Source organism: Pristiophorus japonicus, chromosome 11, assembly GCF_044704955.1.
Source record: "Pristiophorus japonicus isolate sPriJap1 chromosome 11, sPriJap1.hap1, whole genome shotgun sequence".
NCBI lineage: Eukaryota > Metazoa > Chordata > Chondrichthyes > Pristiophoridae > Pristiophorus > Pristiophorus japonicus.
In genome coordinates this window covers 78230272-78257269 of record NC_091987.1, presented here as the reverse complement: position 1 = coordinate 78257269, position 26998 = coordinate 78230272, and the positions used below count along the sequence as shown (strand labels likewise).

General features: G+C 41.8%; 1 protein-coding gene across 1 annotated transcript in view; it reads right to left on the bottom strand.

Moving 5' to 3' along the window:
* Positions 1–19145: 19145 nt before the first annotated feature.
* The window catches only part of LOC139275773 (immunoglobulin-like domain-containing receptor 2), a 193718-nt gene continuing 185865 nt past the window's right edge, over positions 19146–26998 (bottom strand). The window contains exons 8-9 of the mRNA XM_070892972.1: positions 21516–22155; positions 19146–19851 (exon numbers count right to left, since the gene is read on the bottom strand). Of these exons, the coding sequence (XP_070749073.1) occupies positions 19816–19851; positions 21516–22155 (676 nt within the window). The 3' untranslated portion in view covers positions 19146–19815. The remainder of the gene's footprint in view (positions 19852–21515; positions 22156–26998) is intronic.

Sequence of the window (26998 nt, the reverse complement as noted above, 5' to 3'; positions counted from 1 at the left end):
TGCAGAGTGACTTGGATAGGTTAGGTGAGTGGGCAAATGCATGGCAGATGAAGTATAATGTGGATAAATGTGAGGTTATCCACTTTGGTGGTAAAAACAGAGAGACAGACTATTATCTGAATAGTGACAGATTAGGAAAAGGCGAGGTGCAACGAGACCTGGGTGTCATGGTACATCAGTCATTGAAGGTTGGCATGCAGGTACAGCAGGCGGTTAAGAAAGCAAATGGCATGTTGGCCTTCATAACGCGGGGATTTGAGTACAGGGACAGGGAGGTGTTGCTACAGTTGTACAGGGCCTTGGTGAGGCCACACCTGGAGTATTGTGTACAGTTTTGGTCTCCTAACTTGAGGAAGGACATTCTTGCATTTGAGGGAGTGCAGCAAAGATTCACCAGACTGATTCCCGGGATGGTGGGACTGACCTATCAAGAAAGACTGGATCAACTGGGCTTGTATTCACTGGAGTTCAGAAGAATGAGAGGGGACCTCATAGAAACGTTTAAAATTCTGACGGGTTTAGACAGGTTAGATGCAGGAAGAATGTTTCCAGTGTTGGGGAAGTCCAGAACCAGGGATCACAGTCTAAGGATAAGGGGTAAGCCATTTAGGACCGAGATGAGGAGAAACTTCTTCACCCAGAGAGTGGTGAACCTGTGGAATTCTCTACCACAGAAAGTAGTTGAGGCCAATTCACTAAATATATTCAAAAGGGAGTTAGATGAAGTCCTTACTACTAGGGGGATCAAGGGGTATGTCGAGAAAGCAGGAAGGAGGTACTGAAGTTGCATGTTCAGCCATGAACTCATTGAATGGCGGTGCAGGCTAGAAGGGCTGAATGGCCTACTCCTGCACCTATTTTCTATGTTTCTATGTAACTGGTGTACCATTGACTTTAACATTGCTCTGGGTTTAGGATTTAATCAAGTTAAAGCTTTGGGCAGTGAAGTATTTGCTGTGCTGTGTTTTACATACAAGTCCACATTAAGATTCATTGGGAATAAGTTAGAAAATGTAAATTTCTTTGAATAGAAATGTTTATCTTAGTTGTGCATTGCTAACTGCTGTCAGTTGACTTAGTCTTGTTTTGAAGCAAAAATTTGTGAATTCAAAATATGCAGATTGGTTCTTGAGCTCATATTTCGTACTGAAAGGCCAGTACAGATAAGACTACCTACCTTTGGATGAGATCTTAAACCAACATCTCCAATTCCTGTTCTGATGGGTGATGAAAAGATCACAAGTGTTTAGATTTTCTGATTGGTTATGCCCGTTAAAGGGCATAACATGAATGTAACTGATCGGAAGAATTGACAGAGATCAGTTGTGCCAGATTTCAGCCCATTTCATGCCCCATTCAATATTCCAGTTGGAGTTAAACTGGTACCAACAGCACCTGTTAATTCACAGTTAATTGTTTTAACATTATGCTTCCATGTCACTTAAACAGCACATGCTTTAACTTTTATGTCCAATACGGCTAGGGAATGCTGTTTATGCAAAATTCATGGAGTTGCAGCATTTTGAATCTTTCCTGCTTCCACTTAATTAGTTAAGAGGCTTTGTGCCAAGTGCTCTGGCACTGCCATTTTTTTGTACGCTCACAATATTGTGACAATGGGTTTCCAAATGGGAATGCCCTTTTACATTTAGAGGAGGAGCAGTGCAACAATGCCAGAAAGGTCAGTCCGCATCAGGGGCAGACTGGGTCCACCATCGAGTACCTTCCCACTCCTGTTTATAGGAAGAGGCAGAACAAGCTGGCAATGTCAGTGCAAAACTGGGGAACACAAGCTCTGGGGCAGCAGACAGCCAGCTGAGCTGGGTCATCTGCTCCATGATACCACCAGCTAGCATGCACTGTCGGGCTAGTACTGCCAGTGGCTGTAATGATCAGCTGTATCCTCAAGGCCTTTTCCTCCTCCTCCTTCCAGGCATGTGGCAATGCTGTCCTATGGCGGGTGGGGATGCTCTGGAGTGGCAAACAGAGCCACCTTCTTCGCAAGCAAACCATTCTGCCTCATTACCACTTCCATCAAACAGGGGGTTGGAGTGTTGCCGCTACATCACTTGGCCTCAGGTTTTCTGCTTCCATTTTCATTGTGCCAGCCATTGGGTTTTTCCTCAGGAATTTTAGTTGCCCAAATAATTTTTGCAAAGGTTGAAATACACATTAAAATATTTGCAGCCGTTATAAAGGCTACCAACCTATCCACTTAAATGGCTGCATCCTGTTAAATTTACTCATCACTGTTGTAAACAGGCCATTAGCATGCAATTTACACACAATTTTAATTTCCCCTCTGCCTTTCTGGCAAATTCCCAACACCAAGCCCAATATGGGCAGGGAGTTGGAACACATGATAAACCAGGAGTGGTCAGCAGAGTAAAGGTTGAGCAGGTGCTGATAACTCACTGGTTTTCTATTGCCCAATCAAAGGCTCAATTAGAAAATCTAACCTCGTGTTGCTGAACACAAAGTTGTGAGTAGGCATGTTGTGCGAGCCAATATCCCACATTTTTTCCAAAGATTCCACTGTAAATAAGTTGCGCAGTTTCACTTGGTACCAAGTGAAACATTTTGTTATACTGTAGTAACATTTTAATCTTTTATTTATACAATTTCACAACTTTATGCCCATCATGTAACACAATTTATTGAAAACTTAAATGTCATGATTTAAAAAATAATCAAACTCCAAGAAGCACATTTCAAACATAGCTTTATGACAGCCAGATTTACTGGTGTAATCAGAGGAAATGTTATCAACACAGTTTAACAAATCTCCTGCATGTACTATAGCTACTTACTGTCTTCGGGAACAAATTACAACAGAATTAAACTCTCAGTTCTGGAATGAAAAATAAATGATTAAACAATTCTGAATTTTACAGCCAAAGGTGTAAGAGCAATAATAATCAGAAATATGACAGAGGTGCAACTCCAATTCAATCTTTGTAATTGTAAGCTTTTAGAGAAATTTAATAGTGAAGTCATTTAACTCCATTTAAGCAATACAATTTTTAAACAAATCTCAGATAACTTGCATTTCTGTTGCAGTATCTAGACGCTCTTAAATCATTCCTTCTGGTTAGAACTAGAATTGTCTTAATTACAGATAGGAAGTTCACTGCCAATACTGGGACTTTCATTTTTGAACTGCTGAGAGATAAATCACTTTCCCTTTTTTGGCAGTATTAAGATAGTTCACTATGTTCTGCCTCAGTGAGGATCACTTTGCTTATTAAAAAAAAACAATAATTAGAGACAGATTCTAGCAGCAGTGTCCTCTGAAGCCATCTTTAACTTTGATCATTTTTTTAAGTTGCTTGAATCAATAAACAAATGACACTGTTCTATGTGACATATTCTTTGCTGCTACAGTACATCCAACCTGCTATACATTACTTGCATTAATACTGAATACAATACAATATGCATCAATAATAAGTTCCTGCTTTGAGATAAGTCAGTGATAGGTTCAGCTTTTAAAAGGCACCACAATAGCTTTGCAGAGGAATTAATTACTCCCTATTTAAAGGTATTTATTGGGCTCAATCTAATATTTTCTTACGTAGGCATAAACTGATGCTTGGGTTTAAGTGTGGTACTGCTGTGCTTGTAAGTATACCAACTGTAATTTAATATTTTGATACTGTGCTAAGACTAACAGATTGAATTGTGATACATTTTTGGGAGTACGTTGTAAATAATGGAAAACAACTTATGTTCCTGAAAACACTCTGACATGGTACAATCCTTTTGTTTGGGGAGATTGCCGGTGGGGGGGGGGGGCGGAGGGGGGGGGGGGCAGAGGGCGGGAGAGGGAAGCTGAGAAAGGAGGTTATCCTTAAATTACCTGCAATGTTCTTAGTCATTCCTCTCAGATTAGCTCTGAAAATGCTAGCTTTGGCAGCTATTATTATCAAAGGTACATTTTTTGTTTTTTCTTTCAATTTCCTCCACCAATTATTTTCTTTTTCACAGACAGCAGTTGAAATCTGGTACACCTCCAAATAGTCATATTCAAATATAGCTTTGGTAATGTCAGAATGATGTTCAATCTCAGGGGGCGTCGCAACTGAGGTCAGTGTGCACTTTAGCAGGGTGGTGGGGGGGCGGTCACTTTATAGCGATAAGCAGTAAACCCCTGGTCAATTTTTCTCTTTCTAACTGAGGGCTGTTGAGGATAGTTGTAGCATCATTACCTTCGCCCTGGCTGGGGTAGCTGATTAAGCACAGACCGACCGGCTGGTGACTGAATCTGGGACTATCTGGTCTGTGTGGCTTGCTACTCACTGGATAAACTCAGGTGTAGTCATTGTTGTAATGTAGGCAAATGTAAACTAATTTGGCGATTTGACAGCTGAGCCACAAGAAAAGTCTATGGATGCTGGGAATGTTTACCATAGAGAAAAGAAGGCTTGGAGGAAACTGTGATAAAACTGGAGTATTCTGATCATAAAGTATTATTTTTCTTTACGGTATCACCAAGGCCAAGACAGATTGTCTTAAAAATAACTGCTGACAGACTTGAAATTTTATTAAGCCAGTATTATTTACTCCTACAGCAAAACAGACTGTGATAAAATGGGAACAAAAACAGAAAATACTTTAAATACACAGCAGGTTAGTCACAGCTGTAAAGGGACAGACAGGTTATAATGTTTTGGGTATGTACCCCATAAGAATAATGAAACACTATTCTTAGTAAGCCAATGCGTTCATTACAACTTTATTTGCCTGCTTGCTTTGTTCTGAATTTAGTCAGTAAAGGTAAAAGTGCTTGCAATCAGGAGTCAATGGAATTTGGTCTGGCATCTTTTGTATGGCTCTAGCCAGGAGCCATTTCATCAGATGTGAATTGCCAGCCCAGATGCCTGTAAGAACTGATATGTCATGGCAGAATTTCTTACAACAGGGGATGGTCCGCAATGCTTTTGTGGGGGGGCTTGACAGATAATTCTATGCCCAAGCAGATGGATTTTTTTTGGCAATCTCGTCCAGCTTTTCAGTTCATCATGATAGAGACAGATACCTAAAGTCTCTATGGTGGTTATATGAACCCTTGTGAATAAGTTTGTATTGCAGGTGCTAGTTCAAGTTTGGTAGAATTAGGAGAGTTATATTTGTACCCAAAATGATGCAAGTTAATAGTTTGTATTCAAGTATAATCCGCTATACTCACTTTCTGCTTAGGTTTATAGCCTAAGCCGCAAGTTGTGATAAAAATGTTTATTCTTTCACTGCCTGAAGGCTCATATTTGACCCTGGGCAACATTATAATATGCAATATTGTGTGTGTGAAGTTACACTTCAGTTTGTCGAAAGTGAGAGTTCACTTATGGGAATGGTCTTTGGCACTGAGCAGAAGAGTAATATTTGGGGAATCATAAAACTGTGCAAATAGATGTTAACAAATATGATGTGATTGGGATTACAGAGACGTGGCTCCAGGATGATCAGGGCTGGGAACTCAACATCCAGGGGTATTCAACATTCAGGAAGGATAGAATAAAAGGAAAAGGAGGTGGGGTAGCATTGCTGGTTAAGGAGGAGATTAATGCAATAGTTAGGAAGGACATTAGCTTGGATGATGTGGAATCTATATGGGTAGAGCTGCACAAAACCAAAGGGCAAAAAACGTTAGTGGGAGTTGTGTACAGACCTCCAAACAGTAGTAGTGATGTTGGGGACGGCATCAAACAGGAAATTAGGGGTGCATGCAATAAAGGTGCAGCAGTTATAATGGGTGACTTTAATATGCATATAGATTGGGCTAACCAAACTGGAAGCAATACGGTGGAGGAGGATTTCCTGAAGTGCATAAGGGATGGTTTTCTAGACCAATATGTCGAGGAACCAACTAGGGGGGGAAGCCATCTTAGACTGGGTGTTGTGTAATGAGAGAGGATTAATTAGCAATCTCGTTGTGCGAGGCCCCTTGGGGAAGAGTGACCATAATATGGTGAAATTCTGCATTAGGATGGAGAATGAAACAGTTAATTCAGAGACCATGGTCCAGAACTTAAAGAAGGCTAACTTTGAAGGTATGAGGCGTGAATTAGCTAGGATAGATTGGCGAATGATACTTAAGGGGTTGACTGTGGATGGGCAATGGCAGACATTTAGAGACTGCATGGATGAACGACAACAATTGTACATTCCTGTCTGGCGTAAAAATAAAAAAGGGAAGGTGGCTCAACCGTGGCTATCAAGGGAAATCAGGGATAGTATTAAAGCCAAGGAAGTGGCATACAAATTGGCCGGAAATAGCAGCGAACCCGGGGACTGGGAGACATTTAGAACTCAGCAGAGGACGACAAAGGGTTTGATTACGGCAGGGAAAATGGAGTACGAGAAGAAGCTTGCAGGGAACATTAAGACGGATTGCAAAAGTTTCTATAGATATGTCAAGAGAAAAAGGTTAGTAAAGACAAACGTAGGTCCCCTGCAGTCAGAATCAGGGGAAGTCATAACGGGGAACAAAGAAATGGCGGACCAATTGAACAAGTACTTTGGTTCGGTATTCACTAAGGAGGACACAAACAACCTTCCGGATATAAAAGGGGTCGGAGGGTCTAGTAAGGAGGAGGAACTGAGGGAAATCCTTATTAGTCGGGAAATTGTGTTGTGGAAATTGATGGGATTGAAGGCCAATAAATCCCCAGGGCCTGATGGACTGCATCCCAGAGTACTTAAGGAGGTGGCGTTGGAATAGCGGATGCATTGACAGTCATTTTCCAACATTCCATTGACTCTGGATCAGTTCCTATGGAGTGGAGGGTAGCCAATGTAACCCCACTTTTTAAAAAAGGAGGGAGAGAGATAACAGGGAATTATAGACCGGTCAGCCTGACATCGGTAGTGGGTAAAATGATGGAATCAATTATTAAGGATGTCATAGCAGTGCATTTGGAAAGAGGTGACATGATAGGTCCAAGTCAGCATGGATTTGTGAAAGGGAAATCATGCTTGACAAATCTTCTGGAATTTTTTGAGGATGTTTCCAGTAGAGTGGACAAGGGAGAACCAGTTGATGTGGTATATTTGGACTTTCAGAAGGCTTTCGACAAGGTCCAACACAAGAGATTAATGTGCAAAGTTAAAGCACATGGGATTGGGGGTAGTGTGCTGACATGGATTAAGAACTGGTTGTCAGACAGGAAGCAAAGAGTAGGAGTAAATGGGGACTTTTCAGAATGGCAGGCAGTGACTAATGGGGTACCGCAAGGTTCTGTGCTGGGGCCCCAGCTGTTTACATTGTACATTAATGATTTAGACGAGGGATTAAATGTAGTATCTCCAAATTTGCGGATGACACTAAGTTGGGTGGCAGTGTGAGCTGCGAGGAGGATGCTATGAGGCTGCAGAGTGACTTGGATAGGTTAAGTGAGTGGGAAAATGCATGGCAGATGAAGTATAATGTGGATAAACGTGAGGTTTTCCACTTTGGTGGTAAAAACAGAGAGATAGACTATTATCTGAATGGTGACAGATTAGGAAAAGGAGAGGTGCAACGAGACCTGGGTGTCATGGTACATCAGTCATTGAAGGTTGGCATGCAGGTACAGCAGGCGGTTAAGAAAGCAAATGGCATGTTGGCCTTCATAGCGCGGTGATTTGAGTACAGGGGCAGGGAGGTGTTGCTACAGTTGTACAGGGCCTTGGTGAGGCCACACCTGGAGTATTGTGTACAGTTTTGGTCTCCTAACCTGAGGAAGGACATTCTTGCTATTGAGGGAGTGCAGCGAAGGTTCACCAGACTGATTCCTGGGATGGCGGGACTGACCTATCAAGAAAGACTGGATCAACTGGGCTTGTATTCACTGGAGTTCAGAAGAATGAGAGGGGACCTCATAGAAACCTTTAAAATTCTGATGGAGTTAGACAGGTTAGATGCAGGAAGAATGTTCCCAATGTTGGGGAAGTCCAGAACCAGGGGACACAGTGTAAGGATAAGGAGTAAGCCATTTAGGACTGAGATGAGGAGAAACTTCTTCACCCAGAGAGTGGTGAACCTGTGGAATTCTCTACCACAGAAAGTTGTTGAGGCCAATTCACTAAATATATTCAAAAAGGAGTTAGATGAAGTCCTTACTACTAGGGGGAATCAAGGGGTATGGCGAGAAAGCAGGAATGGGGTCCTGAAGTTGCACGTTCAGCCATGAACTCATTGAATGGCGGTGCAGGCTAGAAGGGCCGAATGGCCTACTCCCGCACCTATTTTCTATGTCTATGTTTCTAAAACACAACCGTGATACTTTATCAAAGCTTTCAAGTTTCTAAAAGGTACAAATAAACATGAAATGTAATACATAATCACATACTGTAACAAGGGCACATGGACTCAACCTCAGAAGAAGGAATGTGAACAAAGAATTTAGATTTAACAATGGCTGAAGGGTCGATTAATGAGAGGGCACAGATTTAAGATGATCTGCAAAAGAACCAGAGGCGACTTAAGGAAAATGTTTTGTTAAGGAATAAGTGGTTAGAATTTGGGAAGCACTGCCTGATAGGGTGGTGGATACAGATTCAGTAGTAACCTTCAAAAGGGAATTGGATAAATATTTGGAGGAGAAAAAATTGCAGGGATAGGGGGAAAGAGCAGGAAAGTGGACTGCTCTTCGAAAGAGCCAAAGCGGGCTCGATGGGCCGAATGGCCTCCTTCTGTGCTGTAGTCTACAGGGCAGTAGTGATACCCGCCCTCCTATATGGCTCAGAGACATGGACCATATACAATAGACACCTCAAATCGATGGAGAAGTACCACCAGTGCTGTCCCTGCAAGATCCTGCAAATCCACTGGGAGGACAGATGCACCAATGTTCTCTGACTCGTCAGTGTTCTCGGTCAGGCCAACATCCCCAGCATTGAAGCACTGACCAACTCGACCAGTTCCGTTGGGCGGGACACATCGTCCCAAAGCAAGCGCTCTACTCGGAACTCCTACACAGCAAGCAAGCCCCAGGTGGGTAGAGGAAATGTTTCAAGGGCACCCTCTAAGCCTCCCTGATGAAGTGCAACATCCACACCGGTACCTGGGAATCCCTGGCCTGAGACTGCCCTAAGTGGAGGAAGAGCATCCGGGAGGGCATTAAGGACCTCGAGTTTCGTCGCCGAGAGCATGCAGAAAGCAAGTGCAGACAGCGGGAAGAGAGTGCGGCAAACCAGGCTTCCACCCACCCTTTCCCTCAACCACTGTCTGTCTCACCTCTAACAGAGACTGTAATTCCCGTATTGGACTGTACTCACTCTTAGAGTGGAAGGAAGTCTTCCTCGATTTCGAGGGACTGCCTATGATGATGATGACTATTCTATGATTCTGTAAAGCAGCGAATATGTGGAACAGACAGCCGACAAGACAGTAGGGGCAGTTTGTGTCAGCAATTTCAGGAGGAAGCAGAGCAGATTTTTGGGGAAAGAAACTATTGAAGGGTTTTAAGCGATAGCCAGAAATAAGAAGTTTCATGTATGTTGCACCTTTCACTTTTAGGACATCGCAAAGTGTTTCACAGTCAATGAACTGCTTTTAAAGTGTAGACACTCTTGCTATCTCGGCAAATGAGGCAGCAAGGTTCCACAAACTGTGAGATAAAAGACCAATTAATCGGTTTGAGGTTTTTTGAACTTTGTGATCAGCTAGATAGACCACAACGGTCTGTCTTGACTTGTAGAGTCATATGTGCCAGATGCAGAACATTTATATCTTCCCTGGCAATGTGCATGGGGAGCTGCAATATTTAGATCAAACAAGGTTAGAAGGTAGGTGAATTACTCTGCCCAGAAAGTGGAGACTGAAAGATAGAAGGGAAAACAAAAAGGATGGTGGGCGGGGGAGTGGTGGTGGTGGTGGTGAAGCAGATTAAGGAGATAGAGGGGGAAGAAGGATGAGGAGACAGAGAGAGTGGTGAAACGGAGGGGAAGGGAACGGGAGAGAAGAGGAGGAGGAAAATAATTGGGAATGGGAAAGGGGGAGCTAGCTGAAATGCTGTTCAGTGGGTGAGGTTGATGCACTGCTCAGTGGGGGTGGTGGGGGGGCGGAGGAAGAGGGAGTCTTGTTGGATAGATGCTCAGTTGGGGAAGGGTAAAAGTACTCATTATGGAAAGAGGGATCTTAAATGATACTCAGTGGAGGAGAAGTCTGGGGCCCTCAAGGATTCTCAGTCGAGAGGAGAAGTATGTAATTGGAGAAAGAGGACTGGGCCTAAAGGCTGCCTAGTGAGGTGGGATTAGAATGTGGAGGAATGTGGATGTTGCAAACTGCTTGGGGAGAGAGATTCACAGTTCTGCACAGTGGGATTGGAGAGTGGCAATAATGCTAACATGCTGTTCAGTGGTGGTGGGGGGGGGGGGGGGGGTGCTGTTGCCAGAGAAGTGCAAGGCAACAAACTGTAAGGAGAAGGTGGTGGGTGGCAAGTGTTCAGTTGATGAAGGGCTGGCAGATGTCTGGAGGGGTGGCCATTCTTTGAAGGCAGCTGGCAATAAGAAAATGGCCTAGTGGTGCTCAATGGGGAAAGGGGAGGCCAGGAGGGAGGAGATTTTAATGCAGGCCACAGAACCCGTCAACGTATGCAAAGGCAGGAAAATTAGTTTGTCGTCTGGGACTGAAGAGCTGGCAGGTGAGTGAAAGGCCAGGTGGGTGGGCAGTAGGCTGGCAGTTTTTCATGCGTAGGCTGCAAAGGCAATGGCCGAGAGTAGGTGGTTGGGCTTTGATGGATGAGAGAAGTGTGTTGATCAGTGACCATTTGGGGTGGCTGGGGGGTGGCACACCTCTGAGAAGATGCACACAGAGTGAGATGGGGTGAAGTCCATCAAGGGGCCGAAAATATTGACCTTTTTAAAAATACTTTTAAACTTTAATATTTTCTTTTTCTTATGGCTGCTGATTGAAACAACAGTGGCTACAAACAAGCTGCTCCACAGTGTGACTCAGTGGCCAGATCATGAAACTGCATGAAAACTGAACCAGGTTGTTTGGTGTTAAATCTCAATATGCAATGTAGGAGCTATTCTTTTAGTAGCTAACATGATGGGAAACTTAACATTCAGGAATCCTATCACAGTGTCACATACTGGAGTAACAGATGCAGGTAAATGTTGAAAATGTTATGATGGATTCACCTATTGAGATAGTATAACATATGGCTTTTCAATGCATTATGAAGCAGAATCTTGCAATCCACTCAGAACTTTTCTGTTGCAAGCACAGTCTTGAAATCAATTTGGAGATTATGCTAGCACAAAGTAAAATATTAAATAAGGCCCAAAATGTTGTCTTTGACCAACTAGTAGGTTATTCTATACAGACTACATAGGCAGAAATGATCTTCATCCCAATGTAGTACTGAAAGCCCTCTATATTCCTAGTTGCTGGTTCAACCAATTCAAGCAAAAATACTACTTATTTTGCTTTTCTACTGTCTTATCATTTTTCCCCGAAACAACAATAATGTGATTATGGCAAAACTTTGGCTGCCACCATCATACAGTAGGTACAATCATAACAAGAGGTATTCAGAGAGGAAATACTTATGTAAAATATTGATAATACAAATAGTCATATCTTCTTATATCAGTGTACCACATCAATTAAAGGATAGAATGAGCAGATGTTCAGTATGACTGTCAACCCAACTTCTTCTGGACCAGTAATAACACTCTCTTACTAGCATTCAGAAAGTGGTGAAAATTAAATACAACAGTTTGCAAAATATTAAATACCTGACTAAATACTAAGTACCTGACAGTACCATAAATTCACTACTACTGCCGGATGATAAAAGAAAGTCACCAGACACGGTAACACTATTCTCAGATAACAGCCACAGGAAATTACATCCATCCTTTATACATCACTGATAACAGAAGGTTGAATTAATATTAGACTGGCACTCTATTAGACCTATCATTGAACATGTTAGTTTACATATGGCCTCTCCCAGGAGATTACATGGCTTTCGGTGGGGTGGGGAGTGTATATATTGTAATGCACAATGCAGTTGTGTGGGACAGGCAGGATGGACCAGTGGGTCTTTTCCAGTCTGTCATTGTTCGTATATGTTCAATTCTCGTTGAGAAAAAGATTGACCAGTATGAACATGTAGGAGACACATCTGATAGTCTGTATTGCTGATTTGAATTTCTCTTTTTTTTGCTTCTCTAAGATTGTCATTGGATTAAGCCCTGTTTTGTAGTGGAGTGTGATTACCATACCTCCAACTTAATTAAGTTAGCCAACATTAATCACCAGCACAGAAAAAAGCAGCATTGGGGTACAAGATTCCAAGATTCCAAACCGACATTATCAGTTAATTTGTTTGTTATATAAAATGCTAGCCCACATTCTGCCCTTTGAACACATTGCAGGTTAGTCTTGCACTCAATTTACCAACCAGATTTTAGGTAGAAATTAGACTAACTTGATGAAAAAGATAAATCAAGTGTTGTAAATTGGGCATTTTAGATTTTGTGAAACTGAGATCGCAGAAATCTGGTTTATAACAAAATCTGAGAGCAGCTGACAAAGATGATTGACTGAAAATACTGTTGAAGTGTGAAATGTGCCTGTGTATAGATTGGAACAATAGGCTACTTTAGTTGGTGTTTTAGTCAGATTAAAACAAGAGTCTTTCAGCGGTTTTCAGTGCTTTGTGCCTGAGTGGTGGGAAGTACATTTAACTTGATACTCCAGTGAGTTTCCAATCTCAGCTATGCGACATAATGCTAAGTGAAGGCCAAGCACCTCCCTGAAGGGGTGCAAAAATCAGATGGAAGTCTCTTTGGGCCAATAAGCCACTAATCCCGTCCTCTTGATTGCCGGACAAACAAGGTCCTGGAGGGATTTGCACTGGGGGAGAGGGAAAGCTGGGAAAACTGATGCCATATCAATAATGAATTCAAATCAAATTAATAACTATTCAATTGAAAGCATTTAACATCATATTTGACCTTTTATAAAGCAAATGAACAGATAGGTTGTGGGGTGGGATTTGATAGTATGATACTTGTATTAAAAGTTGGTGAAATTTGGTTTTGGAAAGATTTTATTAGGTGGGTTCACATAATATGTTCTAACCCTCAGGCACTCATTCTTGCCAATAGGCTGGTCCTTGATGGCTTCTCCCTTGAACAGAGCTAAGAAGACAAATATATGGAAAAAAGCTTAATGGGATAGAATATTATACTTATCTACAAAGTCAAGACTGGATGTGGGTGATATTCAACTGGTCCTACGGAATCATCTATATAGGAAACTAATTACACAGAAAATTATAAATGAATTGTCAGTATTGTTGGGTTACCACATAGTGTGTCCAATTAGAAATGACTGTAGTCTCAATGAACATAGTCTTAAACCAATGGAAGTGGGAATAGACATCCAATATTGTGGGGATGATCTTCAAAATCCAAAGTGATTTAAGATATTGGAACCACCTATGGTAATGAATTCTATTAAATGAATATTGTCCAAAAATCAGTTATTATAGTGATTTTATAGTCGTCGTGGAGCAGGTGGAGGACGAGAACAAACTTTTGGGGGCAGCCGAAACGGAGGAGGACACCCCACAGTCCCTCGCGGTTAACAGTGTCAAAGGCATTTGTGAGGTCAAAGAAGGCCATTGTCAAGGGTTGGCGCTGTTCCCTGCATTTCTCTTGCAGTTGTTGCGCCGTGAAGATCATGTCCGTTATACCCTGTAGTGGACGGAATCCGCATTGTGACTCTGGGAGGAACTCTTCAGCCACAGGGAGAAGATGGTTGAGGAGGATTCTGGCGATGACTTTCCCAGTGGCCAACAAGAGGGAGATTCCTCTGTAGTTGCCGCAGTCAGACTTATCCCCTTTTTTAAAGATGGTCACAATTACAGCATCTCTGAGATCTCTTTCTCCTCCTTCCAGATGAGAGAGAGGAGGTCATGCATTCGTGCCAATAGGGCCTCTCCGAAATACTTTAGTGCCTCAGTGGGGATTCCATCTGCTCCTGATGACTTGTTGTTTTTGAGCTGACAGATGGCCTTTTCTACCTCGTCCACTACAGACCCAATCCACGTTCGGACTGGGGTCAAGCAGGGCTGCACCATCGCGCCAACCCTCTTCTCGATCTTCCTCGCTGCAGAACTCTATCTCACGCTCAACAAGCTCCCTACTGGAGTGGAACTAAACTATAGAACCAGTGGGAACCTGTTCAACCTTCGTCGCCTCCAGGCTAGATCCAAGACCGTTCCATCCTCTGTCATCGAACTACAGTATGCGGATTACGCTTGTGTCTGTGCACATTCAGAGGCTGAACTCCAAGCCATCGTCAACATCTTCACTGAAGCGTACGAAAGCATGGGCCTTAAATGAAACATCTGTAAGATAAGGGTCCTCCACCAACCTGACCCCGCCACACGGCACTGCCCCCCAAGTCATCAAAATCTACGGCATGGACTTGGACAACTTGGACCACTTTCCATACCTCGGGAGCCTTCTAGCAGCAAGGGTAGATATCCACAACGAGGTCCAACACCACCTCCAGTGCGCCTGAGGAAGAGAGTGTTCGAAGAACAGGCTCTCAAATCTGGCACCAAGCTTATGGTCTACAGGGCTGTAGTGATACCCGCCCTCCTGTATGGCTCAGAGACATGGACCAAATACAGTAGACACCTCAAATCGCTGGAGAAATACCGCCAATGATATCTCCGCAAGATCCTGCAAATCCCCTGGGATGATAGATGCACCAACATCAGTGTTCTCGATCAGGCCAACATCCCCAGCATCAAAACACTGACCACACTTGACCAGTTCTGTTGGGTGGGCCACATTGTTCGCATGCCTGACAGAAGACTCTCAAAGCAAGCGCTCTACTTGGAACACCTATGCTGCAAACGATCCCCAGGTGGGCAGAGGAAATGTCTCAAGGACACCCTCAAAGCCTCCTTGATAAAATGCAACATTCCCATCGACATCTGAGAGTTCCTGGCTAAAGACCGTCCTAAGTGGAGGAAGAGCATCCGGGAGGGTGCTGATCACCTCGAGTCTAGTCAGCGAGAGCATGCAGAAAACAAGTGCAGGCATAGGAAAGAGCGTGTGGCAAACCAGACTCCCCACCTACCCTTTCCTTCAATGACTGTCTGTCCCACCTGTGACAAAAGACTGTAATTCCCATATATTGGATGGCACAGTCACTTTGAGAGTGGAAGCAAGACTTCCTTGATTTCGAGGAACTGCCTATGTTGATTTATAGTGTCATGGGAGCTTTTGAAAGATTTAAGATTGTCTTTCTGTGATAGGAGGGAATCTTGTTGTGGAGTGAAAAGAGAGTAGTTTTGGTAATGGAGTAAATGTTGGGGGCGGGGTTGGGGGACGGGCATGAGCTGAGCTCGGCATCGTGAGATTCATTTAGCTTGAGGTGGCAGTCAAAGAAGCTGATGGAATCTAAGCCAGAAACATAGCAGTATTGACTGAAGCTGAAGTCGATGGCCTAAGTTTTGCTGACATTCAACTGAAGTAAGTTTTGGTTAATCCAGGTCTTGATATCATAGAAGCATTTTGAGTTTGACAGCAACTATTCTGTCAGTAGAAGAGGCAGCATGTTAGAGCTGGGTGTCATCAGCATACATGGGGAAACTATCCCCATACATCTGGATAATGTTACCAAATGTTGAATATAAATAATGAAGAGGAGGGGCCAAGGATGGACCTCTGGAGTATGCCAGAGATAACCATGTAGAGGAAGAGCAACTGTTGACAGCAAAATATTGCCTGTATTAAGTCAAAAAGAACCAGAAGTGTACCAAATCCTGTCGGTCGACTTCAGAGGAGATAAAGTGGAAGTAGTCTGTAGTATCAGAGGTGGCAGAGGTTACGAAAGATCAGGAAAGATAGTGAGCCATAGTTATAGACACAAAAGGTGTCATTTGAGATTTTGATCAGTGGGATCTTCGTACTTTGGTCAGATGGCAGCCAGGTTTGGAGGGACTTGAAAAAGGAGTGATGAAAGCATAGTTGCGAGACGATAATTAATTAGTAGGAGTAACTATGACTCTTTTTAAGGGACCAGTCACAGTGAGTCTGTCGTCTTTGGATACTGCTGAAATCATTGCAGAATGTTTCATTGGCTAAATGACTTGTGCAATAGTAATCTTCTAATTTATGGTACATGTTCTGGATTACAATCTGTGTAAATCATTCTCCCTGCTGACTGAAGAGTTCAGTACATTCCACGAAAAAAATGTAAATTTAAGATGTTTGTAACCACACCAAATGGTTGATAAGGCCTGGGTAAAAAAAATAAAATTCCCCAGCATGGTGCTTAGGGCAGCAGTCCTCATCACTAAGTTACTTAGCTGCCCACTTGTTAAGATACCCATTCTGAGATTTTGGATGGAAAAGGCATCCACTTTAACCCACAGTGGGGAGGTGGCTATTGTACTAAATTTAGAACAATACAATAACTCCCTTAAATCAGAAAGCTGTGACAGCATTATTGCAGGGACAAACAACAACTGTCAATTCTTTGAAGGTGTACATAGAAAGCATAGCTGTTGCCCTAAAAAGGAAAAAAAAACCTCCTTGGCCACAATAGCAATATAAATATCCAACAGATGGCTTTGGCTCTAAAATTGTGACAAAATAGGTTTGCCGTGTATAGGCAACATCTTAAAATGAAATGTGGTTTGCAGTTTCTTCTCCACCCAGTTCCTCAGAACAGGCATTTTAACAAGTGAGTAGCTAACTAGTTTAACAATAGGCAATGCTGTAATAAACAAAGGAGGCTATTAAGTGACAGCATGTTATTATGCAAGTTGTAAACCGACACCCATGGCAAGACCAATGGAAGCATTTCTCTGCCAAGCTTTTTTCTGACAGCGCTGGATTGGATCAACAATGACCTTGCTTTACGTGATAGAATAAGAGCTGGCAAAATAGAATGCAAAACGAATATGGCAAGGGCTAATTTGGTCTGATCCAAGGAGCAGATGGAGAGCATAAAGAAACATAAATGTGCTAATAGCTAACAAATTAGGTTCTTGGAGCAATAAGAAGGTATCTGATAAACAAAGAACAAGGCAGATCCAGTTACAGCCACTGAAACAAATAAAGATGTAGAACTCAAAGCCGGAAAAGTACTTCTGGAATTAACAAGAAAACAAACTAATGCAGATGTAGGGAGCTAATATACAACTAAGAAAGTAACTTAGCAACATGTAACTGACACCGACGATGAGGACCCATGGCGGCTCTAATGCGATTAAGAGTGTTAGGAGGCGAGAGTCTGAAATGAAATACTAAATTTAGGACAATGCAATAACTCCCTTAAATACAACTATCCAATGGAAAATATTAAAACCCTAAGAGGAGCATGCAGGATTAACTGCTTGGGTTTTGTCATGGCTATCAAATTAAATGGTTTTGAAAATATACACATCTCAGTTAATTGTCCAAATGGAAGAGCATAATACAGTTCTTGGGAAGTGAATTGATTAAACTTCCACAAAGACAAAATACTGTGGACCCTGGAAATCATAAATATATTTAGCAGGTCCGGCAGCATTTGTGGATCAAGAAACAGAGTTAATATTTCAGGCCTGGCTTGCTGTGTATTTCCAGCATCTTCTGTTTAAGCCTCCAGTTATGGATAGAAAGCATTTGTCAAGCTGAGAATTCAGACTCTTGAGGGATCTCTTTAGAAACCAGATGTTGTGCATCTTACAATGGCAAAGCAAAAATAGATGCCACGTTACAATGTGGAGGTATTTGTTAACTCCTATGTAGAGTCTTTTATATCAAACAGTAAAAATACAACTATCTAATGGAAAATATTAAAACCCTAAGAAGGAAGCATGCAGGATTAACTTCTTTGGTTTTATCATGGTTCTCAAATTAAATGGTTTTGAAAACAAATTGACTCATGTTCTTCAATACTGAACAATATAATTAATTGTTCTAACAAAAGGTCATTGACCTGAAACTTTAACTCTGTTTCTCTCGCCATAGATGCTGTCTGACTTGCTGAGTATTTCCAGCATTTTCTGTTTTTATTTCAGATTTCCAGCATCTGCAGTATTTTGCTTTAATATAATTAAAATGCGAGCCATGGCCCAAGTCATACAATGCTTTTAATATTGGACATTCTTCAATTGTTCATTGACCATTAATTAGGTGTCCCTTAATTGAATCTAACAACCTCCAGTCTTGACTTTCTGGATAAGCACTCTTTAAGCATTCTCTTGGGAGTGGAAGTTTGAGATTGGATGTTAGTTGAAGAGAGTGGAGGGGTTTAGGGTGGATTTCTTGAGGAAGGAATGAAGAAGGCGAGGGATAATGCTGGACAAGAGAGACAGGTTGATAATATCAGTAAGTATAGGAGTGAGAAGCACAATTGGATAGTTAAGAGCTCGGAGGGAAGGGCTCAAGAGAGCAGACGATGGGTTTCATGGATGAGATGGGTGGGCTTGGGGGAGGATAGAGGAGAAACTGCAAATAGGAAGGTGAGGACAAAGATGGAGAGCAGAAAGGGAAGCTGGCAATTTGGTGGAGTGTGAGATATTAGAGCAGTGGCTGCTAGATAAATGGCCTCAATTTGGATGCAAATAAGCCTGAGTTCCTCACATTTTGAGTTTGGAGTGAGCATGTGTGGTGTGGGGGAGGGGGAGATGGTAACATTTGAAGATGCAGTTTGTGGTGGAGAAGAGGAGTTTGACATTATTTCTGCTCACCAAGAAGATCTTGGAAAAGTCGTTTTGGCAAGGGAGTGGGGACAATGATGCAACTGGAGATGGTCCAACCAGATCTGGTGATAGAAAGAGAGGCAGGATGAATGGCAACAGGTAGTTATATAGGAGGCGTTGTGGGCATGTGGGATGTGGGGAGATGAGGGTATCAAAGCTGGAGGTGAGACAGTAATTGAGAAGATTGACTGAGGTATTAATATTATTGCAGGTGACAGGCTAGGGTGGGAGAGTTCAGAATTAGAGAGTCACATTCCCAAGAATTGTAATCTGTTAAATTGCACTTGTACTTGGATGAAATGTTAAGTCATTGATTAAATAAAATACAGTAGATTTAACGTTATAGTAAGTGGTTAGTTATCAGGAGAAACTAGCAAAGTGGGGATCGAAGAGAGGTTTTCAAGTTGAGACATATTGATGAAGTAAACAGAGCAAAACTGGTCGGTGAATGAGTAGGGCATGAATTTAATTTTATCACCAAAAGAACTAAAGGAGAGGTTAGAAGAATTTGTTTAGGTAGAGGATTGTCAGGACATGGGATTCTATACCAGAAACAGGATGGAAGCAGAATCCATAATGACATGAAATATTTGAAACAGAAAATAAATTAAAAGAGCATGGGGAAAGTGATTAAGAGAACCAGCATGGGCGATATTTGGCTGCATGGTTGATTTCTGTGCTATAAAATTCTTTGATTCTATGGTTTGTGTTCGATATTTTATAACAATGATAACCAGTGCCTTGGATAAATTGGCATGGTAATATCCACACTCCACTGCATTGAATCAGTCACCAGATACAAAAAGATTGTTCCTAAATTCTAGAATAATAGCATCAACCATGGCATAAATTGTGGCAGGCTCTAAAGCCATTAATACTGTACATGTAAACCAATCTGACAAATCTGCCAGAGACTGATAATACTTGGAAATATGGAACTGTGGCAGCCAGCTCCAGTGTTTTATAACCATTTTATCGAGTGTTGTAGAGCCCCCATGTTGACCAAACCATGTCCCCAGCATTCTGAAATCATTGGCATCTCACATTTGTCACACAGTTCAAACTTGGAGGCAGAATCTTCCCTTAATCCTTTTTAGTTTTACACCACAAGAGCATCTCTGACTGGGAAATGATTCTGAAAGAGAAAAACATATTAATTAAGCAACCGAAGACATTCAACAATATGTTTCTTCAATGTATTTGCCACATGATAGGATGGATTAGATATTGAATAATTAAAAAAATATAATTGCTTTAACATTCCTAACTATGGTTATTCAAAATTCATGATCAAAATTTCCAGTCAACGTATTATACACTCATCATTCATGTTGAAGAATGACTGTGTAGAAAAATGGAATCATTTTGTAGAATCAAGTGTGATAGCAAGCCAAGAAAAGCCAAATCTGTTTGAATGTGGCTTATTTGATTGTGCCAGACTGAACCCACTTTGATGCCCTATTTATACTGCAGAACATTCTGTAATATGCCAGAGATTCTAGTGCTGTGGAATTTTTAGCATTACTGTAATAAACATATTGCACAGCATTGGTGGCAACAGGGAAACAACTGCACATGGACTATTGGTGATGGCTGATGAATATTTCAGAGGTCTGCCTGTGGCTAGAAAAAAGAGGGGCCAGGCAACAAGTACTAGTCATTCATATTTGTTGCAGCTGGCATTGTTGACTCCAGAGGAGTCTTGGAAAACCACCTGCGAAGGTGGCTCTCTGCTCCTCCGGTGGCAGCTGTGCTGTTTGCTTTGTAATGTAGCACTGCTGCAGTCAGAGCTAGCTCCCATCGTACGCAGCACTAAAATGTATAAAGGGCGTATTTATCAGGCTGTATTCATTTCTTTTTGTTCCTCAATTAATCAAAATTTATAACAGCTTTTAAAAATTGACTATACTCAGAGAGACCATTTTTACTGTTTGGTAAATACTGTCTGGTAAATGTTACAGGAGTAATTATGGAGTTAATTAATTTTTGTTAAACACATAAAAAACACAACTACAATACAGTTACAAGACCTATAAAATCTAAAAATAAATAACTGCTAATTCTCGCTACTTCTAAAACCAACAGGGGCCGGTTTTCACTTCTGGTGGAGGTAGAAAACTGGCAGGAATGGATCGCTTGCCTGTTATACACACTGCACGATTTTCCTTTCCATTGACTTCATCTGCAACTCACTGCCCAGGGTGAAAATCGGTCCCACTATGTCTTGATGTAATGTCCTTTTAGTGTAAAAGTGATGAAAAGCATAAGGGAAATATGATTTCTCCCAAATAATCTTTTTTATATTAGAAAATTATATTCTTACTCATTATTCTTCTATATTTTTCTCTTTAAAACAGAAGGGGTTCCATCTCTGCTCAAGTAATGTCAGTTATGAGAAGTATCCCACTGCATTCTGGAATGGTGCCATTGCAAACAAGATTTCAAATCAGCTTGAGAGCAGTCCAGAGCCATCCAACCCTAGGAACCACACTACAAACTGGGAGGTTTGTATCTTCATAAAGGACATTCGTGGGCCTGGGTAAAGGGTGCTCCACTCTGCACTGTGAGATACTTGACTTTGGGTGCTTAGCAACAGGTGCCAAAAGTGAGAAGGTATTCTGTTCCCCAGAACTGACAAATTGCACCTTGATAAGCACAGAATTCATCAGCACAAGACAACATTATCCTAGAGTAAACTAAGTTTCAATCAAATTAATACATTTCAAAGAAAGTATACAGGTTCCAAAAATAAATGCAATTTCTGCTGTATTTTTTTATTAAAAAGATCATTGAACTCACAGTTTTCTTCTGTCTTGTTTGTTCTTTCCGCTCATGAGCATTCTCCATTTTCTGGCAGTAAACCCTTGCTGCCAGTTCTTCTGGCCTAAGCCTCTGCAAGTGCATTTCAGTGTATGGAGGCAGTGTCTCTTCCTCTTCTGTCCTGTAGCTTGGAGATTTCCCATAATAATGGTCATTCCCTCGTTTGATGCTGGTTTTGGAAGGGGTTTCACTGCTGTAGCTTTCATTGTAAGATCTGCATTTGGCTTTTCTCTCCAGAATACTGTTCATGAAAGCATCATCATATGCTCTGCCACCATCCTTTGTGCACCTTAGTGGATATTCTTCCTGCCTATCTCTCTTCCTTTGACTATTATAAACTTGTCCCTGGTCAGTATCATACAGTTCATTCCTGCTTCTACTCCTTTTGTTGTAATAATCATCCAAAGAGCTGTCTTGATAGTGGTACCGGTCTCTGAGTGCTCTGTAATACTCTCCTCTGCCAGCATCTTTTCTCTCCCACCGTTCTGGCTCCAGGGAATTACCCCTCCTCCCCCTGTAATGGTAGGATTCAGCAAATTCTTCAAGTTCATCCAGTGACCTTGTTTGTTCCTTGTCGTGGAATTCAATCCTTTGTCTTTCACAAGATCGAGACCGTGACCTAGAGAACAATAAAAATTAAATATTCTTAGTGGCTTTCTACTGAAGTACAAAACAAGCTAAATCCTGCTATATGATGTACCCATTGCTACTAAAGTTCATTTACTTTCATGGAATATGTATATAGCAAAAACTTATTCTGACATAAAGCTTTACAAAACAGCATGCACATATTAGTTCACACTTCAGTTCTGCCTTGGTTTTGAAGCGTCTGAAAATCGGTACTCTGAAGTCAAAGTTGAAAATCACAGAATAAAAATTAAAATGCTTGTAGCATCCGTAACTGAAACCACTTATATGGAGAAGTTGCACCTGTGCTCAGGAGTGTGTGTAAGAACCATCAACATTTTGACTAGAAATTGCATCAACACAACCACTACTAGATCGCTACTCTCCTTCAGAGAAACCATTTTTCATTCGATCTGCATGTCCTGTTCCCCATTAAAGATAAAACTAGTGGCCCGGGATTTGCGGTCAGCTGTTTGCTGATGGCCCCCCGAGGAAAGCTACCCACAGAGAGCTTACGATCCCTGTGGCGAGAAGCTTGCATTTTTCGACGCATAAGTGCTTTCAGTGCAGTATAGTGGGGATCCCCAGCGAGATCTGCTGTGACGCCAACAAGCTGTCTAAGCAGCCAATCACATTCCAGAATTCTCACCCACAGGGAAGCAGGAAATGAGAACCTGCTTTTATCCTGATTTTTTAAAAATGTTATAGAGTGCAAAAAATAGATTGGGCTCCCACATGGGGATAAGGTAGAACCTGAAATATCATGAACATTTTTTAAAGTTTCTTAAAATTTGTAAATTTTATCATAATGGAGAAATTTGACACTCCATAAAATTAAAATTTGTTTTTCAGGTCCATAATGTTTGTTTAGCAGTCAATATGCTATTAAAAGCCCAGTTACACCTAATGCAACAAAGCTTAACATTTAATGTAGTAATTTAACAGTAATATTAACTTGGAAAAATCCAAGGTTTCGTCAGTTTCACTGCTTACACTGATTGCCGGCTATGGGGGGGGGGGGGGGGCACAACGCAGCCAGTGTCGGAACAGTGAATGACTGACCGCAACTTCAGGATTTCCGAGTTTAGATGGGTTTGTGCTACTTCCTAAAGTTGCGGTCAGTTTCAAAAGGGTTAATAAAACAGCGAACACTGTTAGTGCGCCGTGCCAATTGGGCATTCTGTGGGGAGAGGGTGAACAGCCAGAGGTCGTGGTCCATATCAGTACCAATGGCATAGGTAGAAAGAGGGATGAAGTCCTGCAGGCAGAGTTTAGGGAGCTAGGAAAGAGATGAAAAAGCAGGACCTCAAAGGTAGTAATCTCCGGATTACTCCCGGTGCCACAAGCTAGTGAGTACAGAAATATAAGGATAGAGCAGATGAATGCGTGGCTGGAGAGATGGTGCAGGTGGGAGGGCTTTAGATTCCTGAGGCATTGGGACCGCTTCTGGGAGAGGTGGGACCTGTACAAGCCTGATGGGTTGCACCTCAACAGAGCCGGGACCAATATCCTCGCGGGGGGGCATTGCTAGTGTTGTTGGGGAGGGTTTAAACTAGCTTGACGGGGGATGGGAACCTGAGAATAGATTCAGTAGGGAGGGGAGTAAAGCTGGAATTAGAAAGCAAAAATGTAGAAAGTGAGTTTGAAGGACAGAGGAAACAAGCAGGAGAAAAGGGTAAAAAAACAAATTTAAAAGCTCTTTGTCTAAATGCACGTAGCATTCATAACGAAATCGATGAGTTGACGGCACAAATAGATACAAATGGGTATGATCTGATAGCCATTACAGAGACGTGGGAGGTGACCAGGACTGGGAATTAAATATTCAGGGGTATTTGACAATTCGGAAGGACAGACAGAAAGGAAAAGGTGTTGTGGCACTGTTAATAAAGGATGGGATCAGTGAGTTAGTGAGAAATGATATTGGCTCAGAGGATCAAGATGTTGAAACAGTTTGGGTGGAGATAAGGAATAATAAAAGGAAAAAGTCGCTGGTGAGCGTAATCTATAGGCCCCCTAACAGTAGCTACACTGTTGGATGGAGTATAAATCAAGAAATAATGGAGGCTTGTAATAAAGGAACGGCAATAATCATAGGTGATTTTAACCTTCATATTGATTAGACAAAGCAAATTGGCCAGGGTAGCCTTGAGGAGGAGTTCATAGAATGTATCTGGGATTGTTTCCTTGAACAGTACATTATGGAACTAACCAGGGAGCAGGCTATCTTAGATCTAGCACTGTGTAATGAGGCAGGATTAATAAATGATCTCGTAGTAAAAGATCCTCTAGCAATGAGTGACCATAATATGGTTGAATTTCAAATTCAGTGGGAGAGTAAGAAAGTTGGTTCTCAAACCAGGGTCCTAAGCTTAAATAAAGGAGACTACAAAGGTATGAGGGCAGAGTTTGCTAAAGTGGACTGTGAAAATAGACTAAAAAGTGGGATGGTTGATGAGCAGTGGCAGACATTTAAGGAGCTATTTCATAAATCGCAACAAAAATATATCCCAATGAGAAGGAAAGACTGTAAGAGAAGGGATAACCATCTGTGGCTAACTAAGGAAATAAGGGAGGGTATCAAATTGAAACAAAGGCATACAATGTGGCCAAGACTAGTAGGAGGCAAGAAGATTGGGAAATTTTTAAAAGCCAGCAGAGAACGACTAAAAAATTATTGAGAGAGGGAAGATAGATTATGAAAGTAAACTAGCACGAAATATAAAAACAGATAATACGAGTTTTTACAGGTGCATAAAAAGGAAAAGATTGGCTAAAGTAAATGTTGGTCCCCTGAAGGATGAGACTGGGGAATTAATAATGGAGAACAGGGAAATGGCAGAGACGTTGAACAAATATTTTGTATCGGTATTCGCAGAAGACACTAAAAACATCCCAATAGTGGATAATCAAGGGGCTAGAGGTAGGGAGGAACTTAATACAATCACTATCACTAATGAAGTAGTACTAGGTAAAATAATGGGACTAAAGGCGGACAAGTCCCCTGAACCTGATGCCTTATATCCTACGGTCTTAAGAGAAGTGGCTGCAGAAATAGTGGATGCATTGGTTGTAATCTACCAAAATTGCCTGGATTCTGGGGCGGTCCCAGCAGTTTGGAAAACCGCAAATGTAACGCCCCTATTTAAAAAAGGAGGCAGACAAAAATCAGGAAACTATAGACCAGTTAGCCTAACATCTGTGGTTGGGAAAATGCTGGAGTCCATTATTAAGCAAGCAGTAGCGGGACATTTGGAAAAGCGTGATCCAATTAAGCAGATTTAGCATGGTTTTATGAAAGGGAAATCATGGTTGACAAATTTGCTGGAGTTCTTTGAGGATGTAATGAGCAGGGTGGATAAGGGGAACCAGTGTATTTGGTGTATTTGGATTTCCATGAGGCATTCGATAAGATGCCACATAAAAGGTTACTTCACAAGACAAAAGCTCACGGGGTTGGGGGTAATATATTAGCATGGATAGAGGATTGGCTAACTAACAGAAAACAGAGAGTCGGGATAAATGGGTCATTTTCCAGTTGGCAAACAATGACTAGTGGGGTGCTGCAGGTATCGGTGCTGTGTCCTCAACTATTTACAATCTGTATTAATGACTTAGATGAAGGAACCGAGTGTAATGTAGCCAAGTTTGCTGATGATACAAAGATGGGTGGGCGAGCAAATTGTGAGGAGAACACAAAAAATCTGCAAAGGGATATAGATAGACTAAGTGAGTGGGCAAAAATTTGGCAGATGGAGTGTAATGTGGGAAAAGATGAGGTTATCCACTTTGACAGAAAAATAGAAAAGCAAATTATAATTTAAATGGAGAAAAATTGCAAAGTTCTGCAGTACAGAGGGGCCTGGGGGTCCTTGTGCATGAAACACAAAAAGCGAGTATGTAGATTCAGCAAGTAATCAGGAAGGCAAATGAAATGTTGGCCTTTATTGCAAGGGGGATAAAGTATAAAAGCAGAGAAGTCCTGCTACAACTGTACAGGTATTGGTGAGGCCACACCTGGAGTGCTGCATACAGTTTTGGTCTCCGTATTTAAGGAAGGATATACTTCCATTGGAGGCTGTTCAGAGAAGGTTCACTAGGTTGATCCCGGAGATGAGGGGGTTTGACTTATGAAGATAGGTTGAGTAGGTTGAGCTATACACATTAGAGTTCAGAAGAATGAGGTGATCTTATTAAAACTTATAAGATAATGAAGGGGCTCGACAAGGTGGATGCAGAGAGGATATTTCCACTCATAGGGGAAACTAAAACTAGGGGACATAAAATAAGAGGCCGCCCATTTAAAACTGAGATGAGGAGAAATTTCTTCTCTCAGAGGGTTGTAAATCTATGGAATTCTCTGCCCCAGAGAGCTGTGGAGGCTGGGTTATTGAATATATTTAAGGCGGAGATAGACAGATTTTTGAGTGACAAGGGAGTAAAGGGTTATGGGGAGCGGGCAGGGAAGTGGAGCTGAGTCCATGATCAGGTCAGCCATGATCTTAATGAATGGCAGAGCAGGTTCGAAGTGCCAAATGGCTTATTCCTGCTCCTATTTCTTATGTTCTTTTGTTCTTATTACCCATTGCAAATTCCAGCCCAATGCTTTTGAAACAGCTAGTACACATATTCTGTCTTTGTCAGCAGGAATACAACTTTTTTCTACATATATAGAGCTCAATTTTCCACAATGCCGTTTTTTTTTGAATTGCAAGAGTTACGGCCATTTTTTATGGCCCCGACTACTCCAAACAAATAACTTGCAAGTTTCCCCGTTCAATTTTTTGAAATTGGCACTGCGCAGCCTGTCTGTCCTTTAGCTTTGAGGGGTGGAG